This window comes from Petaurus breviceps, unplaced genomic scaffold (assembly GCF_028583685.1).
Source record: "Petaurus breviceps papuanus isolate PSGF00001 unplaced genomic scaffold, PetGlider_PUasm1.0 80, whole genome shotgun sequence".
Classification (NCBI taxonomy): Eukaryota; Metazoa; Chordata; class Mammalia; order Diprotodontia; family Petauridae; genus Petaurus; species Petaurus breviceps.
Genome location: NW_027186540.1, coordinates 5,783,767 through 5,797,883, shown reverse-complemented (window position 1 = coordinate 5,797,883; position 14,117 = coordinate 5,783,767). Strand labels below are relative to the sequence as shown.

Genomic DNA, 14,117 nt, shown 5'->3' with positions numbered 1-14,117 from the left:
ATTTTTTCATTTGTTTGGATCTGTTTAACATCATCTTGATTTCTCATCAAGTCATTAGCTTTCATTTGCTCCAATCTAATTCTGAAGGAATGATTCTCCTCAGTGAGCTTTTGAAATTCTTTTTCCATCTGGCAAATTTGGCTTTTTAAGGCATTCTTCTCCTCATTGCCTTTTTGAGCCTCTTTTGCCATTTGAGTTAGTCTATTTTTTAAAGTGTTATTTTTCTCAGTCAGTCTGCTGACTCTTATTTCATAATTTTCTTGCATCATTCTCATTTCTTTTCCCAATTTTTCCTCCACTTCTCTTATCTGCTTCTTAAGGTCCTCTATGGCATGTAACCAGCTCATATTTTTCTTGGAAGCTTTTGGTGCAGGATTTCTGACTTCACTGTCTTCCTCCTGTTCCATGCTTTGATCCTTTTTGTCCCCAAAATAGGAGTGATTCTAATGTTGGATTGCTTTGCTTGTTTTGCTTCTTTTGCCTGCTCATTTTGCCACTCAATTACTTGACTTTTGGGCTTTTTGCCACAGTAGGACTCTGCCACCAGACAGGGGAGCTTCATACCAAATGCTGGGGTTTTCTCAGCTGCCTGAGGTATTAGTTGGGTGCCCTTTCTGAAGCCTCCACACCCTCTGGCAAGCTGGTCACACACCCCAGGATCTCCACCCTAGACTGCAATCCAGATCCAAGCAGGTTAAAGCAAGAGCGATTACCCCTCAGACTGGTTGCTTGGTCCCCCTACACTCTGCAGGCCAGGAGCTGAAGCTCCCACATGGTGGCTTCTCCCTCCATGGGATAAAGGCTGACGCACTCCCAGCTACTGGTTCCCAAAGTCCACACTGCACTGACCTCTCACTGTGTCCTTAGCATCTATGTGTTGATAATTCTGGAAACTGCCACAGCTGCTGGTGATCTGGAGTCCCTCCAGCCGTAGCTTGGTCAGGTCAGCCCTGGGGTTGAAACCTCAGCATGGGGCTGGGCTCCACTCCCAGAGCACTGGGCTGGCCCATTCCTGCTTGCCTGCCAGACTGTCCTCAGCAGGAGGTTAGCTTCTCTGTGTCATTTTGTGGGTTCCGTAGTTCCAAAGTTTGTTTAGAGTCCCCTTTTACATGAATTGGAGGTGGTGGACCTGTGTGAAGTTCCTGTTTCTACTCTGCCATCTTGACCCCGCCCAAATCCTAGCTTCTTTAAGGGTCTTCTGTTCCTCCACCCAGCTGCCAGTGCCAATAATTTTGCCTCTGAGATTACCTTCACTCTATTGAGTATAAACTCTTGTATATCTAGTTATTTTCATCTTTGTCTCTGTCTTTAGAATGGGAATTTCTTCAGGGCAGGGACTGCTTTTGCGTTTCTTTGTATTCCTAGCAATTTGCACCATACCTGGCACACAATTGCTTAATAAATACTTGCTGGCTGACTAATAGAGCAAAGGAAAAGGAGACAGTGGGTGCTAATAATCACAGTTTTTCATTTACAAATACTAACTTTATCATCATTCTAAATGTGAAAGTGTTGTCTGGTGACTAGATAGTAGATGCCTTACAGGAAAAACTGAATCATATCAATCTTATCATTTTTTTCTAAATGAATCCAGAAGACAAAAAGAAATTGTATCTACACAGAAGGATGGCATGCCGTTTCTCCTTGGAGAGACAATTAAAGAAATTGGTGGAGATGGTGTTATTATACATCCAAAGGCAGAGACCCATCTTTTTCATGGTAGAGTTAACTCTGATTGAAATGCTCATGATTAACATTTGCAATAAGAGTCCTGTGAAAATAATAGCAGCTTATCAACTTCTTTTGCAAAAGATAGCAAAGCAGACAAATTATGAGAACTTGGTAAGACCTATCCAAGTGCATGTACTTTTGTGTAAAGATGAAAATAGGTGAAGTTAAGTGAAAAATATGTTGAAAACTATGAGAAGGCATGTAACTGGGGAAAATTCTTTGCAGCAATTTCTTCACATAAAGGCCTTATTTCTAAACCATCTATGGAAAGAATTCAAACTTATAAAAATAAGGACACTTTTCAATTAAAAAATGGTCAAAGGATATGAAGTTTTCAGAAGAAATATAAGCTATACTAGTCATAGGAAAAATGCTACAAATCCCTACTAATTAGAAAAATGCAAATTAAAGCAACTCTGTGGTTCCATCTCATACCCATCAAATTGAGAAAGTTGACAAAAAGAGAATATGGGAAAGGCTGGAGAGACTTTAGGCAAACAGGTACCGTAAACTGAACCAGCCATTCAGAAAGCAATTTAGACCTATACCTGAATATTACTAAACTGTACATAATACCCTTTGATCTAGCAATATTAACTACTAGGTTCATACCCTAAAGGGATCAAAGAAAGAGGGAAAGGACCTAAATGTACAAAACTATTTATGATATCCCTCTTTTTGGTGGCAAAGAACTAGAAACTAAGTGGATGCTCATCATTTGAAGAATCACTTAAATTACAGCATATGAATTTAGTGGAATAGTGTTATGCCATAAGAACTTGTGAAAAGGAGACTTGGAAGACTTATATGAACTGGAACTCTTCTTTCCCCCAAACCCATCCCACTTCCCAGACTTTTCTATTACTGTTGAGGACACAACCATCCTTCTTTTCATCCAAGTTTACAGTTTTAATGTGATCCTTATTTCTCTCTTACTCAACTCAATATCCAATCATTGCCAAATCTCTTTTTGGTCTCTACTGCATCTCTTACATATGTTCTTTTCTCTCCACTCACAGCCATCTGTCTAATTCAAGCCCCTATCATCTCTCACCTGCATTATTGTAAAAGCCCCCTGTTTAGTTTCTCATTTTGGTTTTTGGTTTCCCCATTCCAATCTATACTCCATGTAACCACCAAAGTAATTTCTTAAAGTGTACATTTCATCATATCACAGACATATTCATTCAACTCCAGTGGTTCCCTGTTATATCGGTGATTACATATAAATTCCTCTGTCTGACATTTAAAGCTCTTCACAATATGCCTTTTCCTTACATTTCCATTCTTTTTTTATGTTACTTCTCCTTCATATACCCTATAGTCCAACAATACTGTCCTCCTTGTTCTTCTTCATAGGACACTCTATCTCCCCTCCCCATACCTTTGCCTTTGCTATCCCCCCATTCCTAATATCCCTCTCTATCTGTTGGAATCTCTGATTTTCTTCATATATCAAATCAAGCACTATCTTCTATACAAAGCTTTTCCTACTAATGCCACTAGTTGCTAATACCTTCCCCAAAGCTAACTTTCATTCAGTTTGTATATATTCTGAATGTACATTTTGTCTCCCCTGTTAGAGTATAAGCTTCTTGGGGACAAAAACTGTTCTACTTTTCTCTTCATATCTCTAGTGATTAAGAATTAAAGTAGGATTTTAGTGGAAGCTAGCATAAATATCAAACTGAATATAAAATTCAGTTACACATTCAGTTCATAAACATAAACAATATAGTAAAGTCTATGAAAATTGATAGTAAAAGAAAATAGTTTCCTTATAATTCTTGATCTCTAAAAATTTGTATGAACTGATTCAGTATGAAGTGAGCAGAACCAGGAGAACAGTTTACACAGAACAACAGTGTTATAAAGACAACTTTGAAAGACTTACAAACTGGTTTATGCAGTATGATTTCAGAGGGCAAATAATGATTCATACTCAATATCTGATAAAGAGGTGGTGGACAAAAGGTGTAGAATTAAATGTAGATTATTGGACATGGCCAGTGTGGGAATTTGAATTCAAATCTGACCCCAGACACTGAACACATATTAGCCATGTGACCTTGGGCAAGTCACTTAACCCCAATTGCCCTGCCCCCCCCCCAAATTTTTTTTAAAAATATATATTTAATTATAGGGTCCTATTCACTTCTTCATAGAATTTTATTATTTCCTTATCTTTTTAACAGCATATAAGCTAATGCTCATCATGAATATCAAATAACTTGTGATGTTTCTTTTTGCCCTTGACTGATAAATAATTTATTTATTTTTAAAAATCAAATGCTTTATTAACTTCTAGTTTACATCATTCATTTCCGTAAGATTTTGAGGTACAAATTTTCTCCCCCTTTTTCCCCTACCCACCACCTCAAAATAGCAATCCCACTGGATATCCCCTCCTCCAATCTGCTCTCTCCCATATCTTCTCCCATACCCCCTCTGTGCCTGTATATCTTATTTCCCACTTATATGTAAAATAATATGCCCCAGTGCCTGTATATCTTATTTCCCACTTATATGTAAATAATATTAATAATAGTATATGCATATATATTAAACATTTGATTTTAAAACTTTGAATTCCAGATTCATTCCTTCCTCCCTTGTCACCCACCATTACTGGGAAGATAAGCAATTCAATATAGGTTGTACATGTATAGCTAATGCAAAACTTTTCTGTGGATATATTGTAAAAGACTGACTATATTTCCCTCCCTCCTATCCCACCTCCCACTTGTTCTATTCTCTACTTTGATCCTCTCCCTTTTCAAAAGTGGGTGCTTCCAACTCCCCACCCCCAACCTGCCTTCCCTTCCATCATCCCCCCTCTCATCCCCTTGCCCCCTGATCTCCTGTAGGGTGAGATACCCTATTTAGTGTGTATATCATTCCCTCTCTAAGCCAAATTCAATGGGAATAAGGTTGACCCATTCCCTTTTGCCTTCCTGTTCTTTTCCTCCATTGTAACCATTTTCCCTTACCCCTTCTATTTGAGATAGTTTATCCCATTCATCTGTCCCCATCTCCTCTCATTATATTCCTCTCTCACCTCTTAATATCACCTTTTAGTATCATCCCTTCCTATTAAATTGCTCCTGTGCCCTCTATCTATGTATACCTATACACACACACATATATATATATATATACATTCACATATGTATTCATATGCCATATACTCTCCTATATAGACTTATATATGTATGTATGGTATATTTATAGGTATATATATACATTTCTATTCCCTTCAATTATTCTCATACTGAGAAAAGTTTCATAAGTTACAATTATTATTTTTCCATGTAGGAATATGAGTAGTTCAACTTTGATAAGTTCCTTATGATTTCTTTTCCCTGTTTACCTTCTCTTGCTTCTCTTGCTTCTTGAAGTATCTGAATGTCAAATTTTCTATTCAATTCTGATTTTTTCATCAAGAATGCTTGAAAGTGTGGCACAGTGAGTAGAGCTCCGGAGTCAGGAGGTCCTGAGTTCAGTTCCAGCCTCAGACACTTAACACCCACGCAAAAAAACTAGCCGTGTAACCTTGGGCAAGTTACTTAACCCCCTAATTGCCCTCCAAAAGGCAAAAAAAAAAAAAAAAAGAATGCTTGAAAGTCTTCTATTCCACTCAATGACCATATTTTCCCCTGAAACATGATACTCAGTTTTGCTGGGTAAGTGATTCTTGGTTTTAATCCCAGCTCTTTTGCCCTCTGGAATATCGTATTCCAAGCTACTCCATCCCTCAATGTAGAAGCTGCCAGGTCCTGAGTTATCCTGATTGTGTTTCCACAATATTCAAATTGTTTCTTCTGGCTGCTTGTAATATTTTTTCCTTGAACTGGGAATTCTAGAACCTGGCTATAATATTCCTAGGAGTTTTCTTTTGGGAATCTTTTTCAGGAGGTGATAGGTAGATTCTTTCAACCTCTATTTTGCCCTCTGGTTTGAAAACATCAGGGCAATTTTCCTTGAAAATTTCTTGGAGGATGATTTCTAGGTTCTTTTTTTGATCATGATTTTCAGGTAGTCCAATAATTTTTAAATTATCTCTCCTGGATCTATTTTCCAGGTCATTGGTTTTCCCAATGAGATATTTCACATTGCCTTCTATTTTTTCATTTGTTTGGATCTGCTTAATAGTATCTTGATTTCTCATGAAGTCACTGGCTTCCCTTTGCTACATTCTAAATCTGAGGGAATGATTCTCCTCATTGAGCTTTTGAGCTTTTTTTTCCATCTGGAAAATTCTGCTTTTTAAGGCATTCTCCTCATTGCCTTTTTGAGCCTCTTTTGCCATTTGAGTTAGTCTGTTTTTTAAGGTGTTATTTTCTTCAGTCAGATTGTTGACTCTCATTTCATAATTTTCTTGCATCATTCTCATTTCTCTTCCCAATTTTTCTTCCACTTGTCTTACTTGGTTTTCAAAATCCTTCTTAAGATCCTCTGTGGCCTGTAACCAGCTCATATTTTTCTTGGAAGCTTTTGGTGCAGGAGTTCTTACTTCACTGTCTTCCTCCTGTTTCAAGCTTTTTTCCTTTTTCTCCCCTAAAATAGGAGTGTAAAGTTGGGATTGCTCTGCTTGGTTTGCTTCCTTTGCCTGCTCATGTTGCCACTCAATTACTTGACTTTTGGGCTTTTTGTCACAGTAGGGCTCTGCTACCAGACAGGGGAGCTTTGTCTCAAGTGCTGGGGTTTTCTCAGCTGCTGAAGATATTAGTTGGGTGCCCTTTCTGAAGCTTCCACATGCTCTGACAGGCTGGTCACACACCCCAGGACCTCCACTCTAGACCACAATCCAAATCCAAGCAGGCTAAAGCAAGAGTGATTACCCCTCAGACTGGAATGCTTGGTCCTCCTACACTCTGCAGGCCAGGTGCTGAAGCTCCCACATGGCAGTGGCCAAGGTGCCTCGGTGGCTTCTCGCCCCGGTGGCAAAGGCCGACCGCACCCCCAACTATTGGATCCTAAAGTCCACACTGCACTGACCTCTCACTTTGTCCTTAGCATGTATGTGTTGATAATTCTGGAAACTGCCACAGCTGCTGGTGATCTGAAGTCCTTCCAGCCAGCGGCTGGTCAGGCCTCCCTTGGGCTAAAACCTCTGGCTGTGGGGTTGGCTCCCAGAGCGCTGTGCTGCCCGATTCCTGCTGGCCTGCCAGGCTGTCCTTGGTGAGAGGTTAGCTTCTCTGTGTCCTTTTGTGGGTTCTGTAGCTTCAAAGTTTGTTCAGAGTCACCTTTTACATGAATTGGAGGGGGTGGAGTCTCCTCCCATTTCTAACCATCCTCTGGCCAAGTCTTCTCTTTTTCAGGTTGTAGTATGTGCTGGTCTGACTACATCTTTATTCTTGTGTTCAGTTATGGCTGCTACATTTTAGGCAGAACTTTAATAAATTGGAGTCAGACTAGAATGTGAACCAGGTGGAGAACATGGCATTATAAACTTCATCCAAAGGAATGAGGGATGTTTAACTTGGCAAAAAAATCCTTAGTAGGAACTTGGTAGCCACCTTAATTTATTTGAAGGAGTTTTGGAGGAGGGTTTTATTGATCTACAATTCTGCAATAAAAATAATAAAAATTTTAAGAATAATGACAATAACTAACATTTATATAACATATACTATGTGCTAGGCATTGTGCTAAGTGTTTTATAAGTGTTATCTCATTTGATCCTTACAACACTCTTGGGAGGTAAGTGTTATTATTCCCATTTTACAGATGAGGAAACTGAGGCAAACAGATTGTAAGTGACTTACCAGAGTCACACAACTATTATGTGTCTGAGGCCTGATTTGAACTTTGATCTTTCTTACCCCAGGCTCAGAGCACTAGCCACTGTGTTATCTAACTGCTTCTAAGGACTAGGAAGTTGCAGAAAGGCAAATCTCAACTTTATAAACTCTAGTAATTAGAACTGTCCAAAAGTGAAATGAGTTTGCTTAAGAGGGAGTAGGTTCCAGTTCCCAGGAGATCTTCAAACAGAAGCTAACATACCATTTGTTAGTAATATTGTAGTAGAGTTTCATTTTTAAATGTGATTTAGATGAAATAATCTTCCAACTCTGAATCTGTGACATGATGATAATGCTCATTCAGGTAATACTCCTTTAGAAGAAACCCTAATATCTAATGAACTCTTTTTGAGGCACTTTGGGATCAGGTAAGTCATTTATTCTAAATCTAATACAGCATCTCCAAAATAATTTTTTGTTCTTCTAGTTACAATGGAAAGTAGATGCTCCCCTACCTTACAAGAGAACTTGGGCAGTAGAAGCAACATCTGACCATAGATCTTCTGTCTAAAAAGACTCCCACGTTTTATTTTAGAAATTCCAACAGAAATCAGGGATGTCAGGAGTCTGGAATAAATCTGTTATGAGGTTCCTTTCCTTGACAGTCACACATCCTCTGACAACTCAGAGAGTAACCTTGACTCTTTATGTGTCTATTTAGAACAATTAAAGCACTACCTGACTTCAACTCAACTCAGAAAATTCATTAAGCAACTCTGTAAGCCCTAGCACCTATTTTAGGTCTCTGGGGATATAAAGATGAAAAACAATGAGGCCATGTAATCCAACATAGATACAAATAAGTATAATGCAAGGAGCACTCTAATGTGGAAGAGGAGAAATTTTCAGTTTTGAAAGTGCACAGATTTTTTTGTAGTAAAAGCTTTAATGAAGAGTGTTTAAATGAGGCATTATTCTTTTTGATTTTGGATTTTATCATTTGTAAATTGATTTATATTTTTAGAGTTATGGTAGGCTTACCCTAGTTATATTTCAACATATTCAAGTTTGAAACAATTATAATAGATTTTTGTAATATACAGTTTTTAGTATGTTAAAAACAATCTTAGTAGTCCATTTTTAAACAGCTCTAATGATTAAAAATTCTTTTAATTTTTGAAACATAAATTAAAGAGCCACAGAGTATAAACGGTTGTGCAAATCAAACTAGAAATATTTGTTTGCAGAATCTTGGGATGAGTCATCTATAGTTTATGGGCATTTCAATAAATAACAATATTTTGTGATGTACAGATGTTCAACTAGAATATTCCAATAAGATAAATACACTTTTTAATTCAATATTTATGTTCTTTTGGTAGCCAGAAGTGCAACTTGCCGAAGGCTTTGATGTATTTATGCCTAAATCTCAGCTGGACTCTATATTGTCAAACTACACTCGCTCAGGAAGTCTTCTCTTTAGAAAATTGGTATGTGCATTTTTTGATGACAAGACTTTGGCAAACTCCTTGCCCAATGGAAAGAGGAAAAGAGGACTCAATGACAACCGGAAAGGATTAGACCAAAATATTGTGGGTGCAATAAAAGGTTGGTCAACATCATTTCACTTAATGAGTTTTTTGTTCAGTTGTTCAATTTTGTTTATTATTCAATAAGATTTAACTTGAAAAAACATGATAAATTAACTGAAATATTAGTGAATTAGTTCCAAAAGCTAAACTTTAATCAACAAGGTGTTTACTTACAAACATTATCACTCATTACTCTAAACACTATCACTAGAGCTGGCTATTTGCCTGGTAAATTTGTTAATATATGGTAAGAGTCAAATGGACCAACTGCAGCACCAAAAAGGAAGAGGGGTGTGGGGGGGGGAGGAGAAGGGAGTGTAATATAGCACTTCCTATAAAGATTGATTTAATAGACCACATAATTACTAATTATGAGCTTGATTAAAAAAACTTTATTTTCATAGATCTTTTGTTTTAAGAATTAAAGCTGTGACTTATTCTTATAAAGATGTTGAAATTAAATGTAATAAATTCAGAGCACAAAAATTATTTTCCTTGGGTTAAAACTACTTAGGACTGTTTAAGCCTAGTTATTAGTCTATGATATAGAGTTATGTACTCTTGTTTGTTTCTGACTTGTATTGAAGCCTCATTGTCCATGACAAGTATCCTAGCACATGCAGAGAAAAACATGGGTCCTTTTGCCTTAAGTAATTTCTTGAACATATGGCTATGATCCATTGTTTTAACTATGGAGAAGCATGCTTCTGATGAATTTATAGAATGTATTCAAGTGCTTTATAAGCATGTAGCCAGCCATAGCCAATTCCTTAGCCCAAGTCCATTGCCTGACTTAGAAATGCACTCAGTAGGAGCTGCTAGGTGGCACAGTGAATAGAGCACCGTCCCTGGAGTCAGGAGGACCCGAGTTCAAATCGGGCCTCAGACACTTAACACTTATTAGCCGTGTGACTTCGGGCAAGTCACTTAACCCCAATTGCCCTGCCTTGCCCCCTCCAAAAAGCAAAAAAAAAAAAAAGTACTCAGTAGCAAGGATCTGCTGAAGATAGTCATCAAGCACCAGGTTTAAATATTTAAGTGTTATTTAAGCAAAGATCATAATTTAATTCTTAAGTAGGAGAAAAATCCATGAAAATGAAATATTGGTTAATGTAATAATTAAAAAGGAAATAATTGATAAAAAATAATTTATTTCCTTATTCTTCTGAATCAGATGTCCGTGGAATGGAAGTACAGGTGTATATACATATACTTATGTATATACATATTACACATATGTGTGTATACACCTGTAGCAGCAAGCACCCCAAGCGCGTCCTCAGGGTTTGCTGCCCATACAGGTTCTTGGATCTGCTTTGTTAAAGGAAAGCAACTCAAAATGGGTTAACAAGCTTACTTTAATCAGTCAGACATATATCGTTTACCTTGTTCAGGAGAAAAGGTCAGCACCCTGAACCTCAAAGTATACAGGCATAATTATCAAGACAGAAACATCAAGTAGACAGATTTCCAAACTGTCCAACCATTACATCCATACCCAGTCAACATCTGGGTTTCCACATTCTGGGTTTTTCAAAGCCGGGGGACTCTCAACAACGGCTTCCCAGAATTCAGATCAAATCACAGAACACTTCTCAAAGTGAGTCCCAAAACAAAGCTACACATCAGGGCTTATATAGCCTTCTCCTGGCTCAGAGAATGTAACAACCTTTTGGACCCACTGGCCAATCAAAAAGTATCAACTGAAAAACAAGCCTCCCTCCCCAGGCTCCAGGTGCACTTTAGCCTAGGGGCAGGGAAGATCTTTAAATTTGCATTTCCATTACAACACCTATATTCCATTCCATGGACACAATGCACAGGTATTCTGTCTGTATAACACAAATATGAAGGATATACATTTATATATTCCTTTCTCTCCAGTCATCTTGCAACATAAATCAATTTTATAGTAATAAAAGAATATGTGGAAATTGACCAATAATTCTGCAAAGAAAAAAATGCTTCTCAATAGAGTTGATAAGTGCCAGACACCCAATGTGTCTCTACTATAGTTTCCTTCGTTTAGTGCTGAAACTGAAACCTTTATTAATACATAACTTATTCTCCATTAGAATTTTTTATTTTTGCTTAATGTGACAGTTAAGTTGTAGTTAATATGACAAGCTGCAGAGATGACACAGTCCGTTCCATTTCAGGACAGAGTGGTGCCGTCTGGAGTGACACTGAAAATAGGGTTTTACTCTCTGAAAAATGGTCAGTGATGTAACTACAATTTGCTGAAAGATGGGCCCTGTTTCAATTTAATTTGGTTGGGATCTCCTGAAAATTTTAAGGTCAAATCTGAAGATGCTTTTTGTTGCTGAAACTTTTAAACACATTGAATAGTAGCCAGAAATTGTTTTAATTTTCCTTTTTTTTTCAGGACAGTATATTAACATTATTAAAGAAATTGGAAATTAGAAACCATACATGATCATGGCCCATTTAAAAAGCAGCATTTGAGATATCCTAATAATGGATAGTAGATGAAATTTTTCTTTGCAAGTAGACAGATACATGTTTGTTTCCTTATCCATTTTAGACTGAAATATTGGACATTATGCAAGAGTTTGGAAAAGGTACATTATAAAAGGAATATCAGATGTGCCTTGATTCTGTCAACTTCCCACTCCCTGGCTAGAGATTAGAATAACCTCAGGACATTCAGCCTTGACAATATTTATCACGGTGAAGTGTTTAGGCAGTTGTCCAGATAATTCAGGCTTGGGAAACAATTGACCCAAAATATTCAAGTAATTGAAACAAATATGATTTTTATTTGAATTATCCTGATAATATCCTTAAACCTCACTCAAGTTTGTAGACACAGCCTCAGCAAACCTAATTCCTAAGGTACACTAATTATTGTTCCAGCTTATCCTTCAGTGATTTTCCTATGCCTCAGTTTTTACACCGTGATAGTAATATTTCTCACCTCTACTCAATTTATCTTAAAGGTTTTTAAAACAACTTTCTTTACAATGTTGATAAGATCTACCAACTAATGAATGTGATAAACATTTTCTAAAAGAAAAAATAGCATGTATAAATATCCCGTTCTCCTAACACTTATCTAAATGTTCTGTTCAACTCATCCAGCTCCTATTAACTCAAAGTTAATTAACCTGTATATTATAAGACATGTTATTTTAAAAATTCATTTATGCAAAGTTCTTCTGGTTTTTCTTAGCATATATTGGTAGGGAAAAATAAGAAAGTTTTTATTCTTCAACTCAAGTCTACTATATCTGATAGATTATGAGAGTTTAATGGAAATTTAGTGGGTTTCTTTCCTTCTATTTATGTAAGCCCACCATTCTATCACAAGTTTCTTGTATCGTTATAATTACCATTTGACATATGATGTCGAAAGATTTTATAAACATCTAAAACCTTAGCAGTTCCATACAACATCCTTCAGAGCACAAAGCAATATTATTATAGCCCTTTGTAGCATATTGGAACTGAAGAACACAAGAGTCTCCAGAGACTGACTCATCATAGCACAAATCAGTGATAAAACAAACAGTGGGACTTCATTTCTTGGAGGAATTTTAATTCTGTAGGTAAAGTAGTTATACAGAAGTCTGAATTAGTAACCGTCTTAGAATGCATATAATTTGGAACACAAGTTGGTTAGAAAGGTAATTGTATTACTAATATCAGTTATTAATAACCCCAACTGCTGAGTTCACTATATTTTGAGAATCTAAATTCCTTGTAACTTAAAGTTTTTCTTCTATTTTATGTTGTGTAATAAATTTTGGTAAAACATAAAATATGCATTTATAATGTTGATCAAGATGATGCAAAAATAGAGGAATGCTTATTCAGCTATTCTCACCTACGTTCTTTGCCGTTTAACTTTGGGAAAAAAGATAATTATTTCATAATTAATTCATGATATAACAATTATGTTATGCTTACTTTCTTATCTCTATGAAATCTTTATGAGATTGATCTACAGATGTCTCAAAGATATCCTTGATGAAATTATGAGAAGCTATAGAAAAGCTTATACAAAATACAGCAGGCCTCATATTTACAGTGACACAGTTGAAAGGTACAGAAAATAAAAGATATAACTGCTTTTATTCTTTGCTGATCATAAGAACTGTGACTCAGAGCAAAACATACCTTTAAGTATTCTCTAAAAAGGTGTCTCTTATGATATCAAAATTCCTTGATAAATAAAACAAGAAAAATAATTAATTTTTTTTGGCAACCCTCTGATTATTCATATCGAGGGAGGCATAAAATAGGAAGATGAATATTTGCCAAAAGTATTTGCCTGTGTTATGGAGGATGTCCATCATGGAATCCAAATGAAAGAAGCATTTATTCTCTCTGAAGTTAAACTCCTCCAGTTGCTATTGTGGTTGATATACTGATTTCATCAGACTAGGAATAGCATCCTCAATGAGATCAACAGGCACTCAAAAGAATTTTGCCCAACACTTTATACAGGAAAAATGCCTGTTGTCCAGACTATGATACATAGATGACTGGACATCCCATTAAGCTAGCCTATCAGTATGTATATCTTGGACAAAGAATATAGATATACTATGTGTTGTGCCTATACTGTAAAGGAGGAAGAGAGAGGATTGGAAATTGTGTATTGCTTTCAAGAATCTTAGCTGCATGGAGCCATATTGACTTTGGTTCCTGGCATAGTCTTTGACCCTGACCTATTCAGAATGTGTGCTCCTTGAGCAGTACTGAAATAGTCTCTATAATACATTTACTCTAGGTTCTTTTCTTTTTGGAGATGTTAGCAAGAAAACAATTTTCTGTGGCTATTCTCTGGGAATCTGTTTTAGTATGATTGTGGAGGAATAACAGGGTATGATTGCCTTGTCAGAGCAAAGATTACCTTGACCTCAGCTTGTTCTTTTGCAACTTCAGTTTGCCATCTTGAAAAGTACCTCAGGCAGCCAATGGTTTTTTTTGGCTGATATTTTTCAGTTGATATTTGCTTTATTAATTTCCTTGTCAGATCACTTCTAAACCTCTTCAGTGTATAAGAAATTATAAAAGATAAATG

At 36.6% G+C, this 14,117-nt stretch overlaps 1 protein-coding gene across 4 annotated transcripts in view; it reads left to right on the top strand.

The window, feature by feature from the left end:
• Positions 1-14,117, top strand: part of LOC138176000 (BEN domain-containing protein 7-like) — a 136,564-nt gene that overhangs the window by 68,484 nt on the left and 53,963 nt on the right. For all 4 annotated transcript variants that reach the window (XM_069106675.1, XM_069106674.1, XM_069106676.1 and 1 more), the window contains one exon: positions 8,858-9,083. In XM_069106675.1, the coding sequence (XP_068962776.1) occupies positions 8,858-9,083 (226 nt within the window). The remainder of the gene's footprint in view (positions 1-8,857; positions 9,084-14,117) is intronic.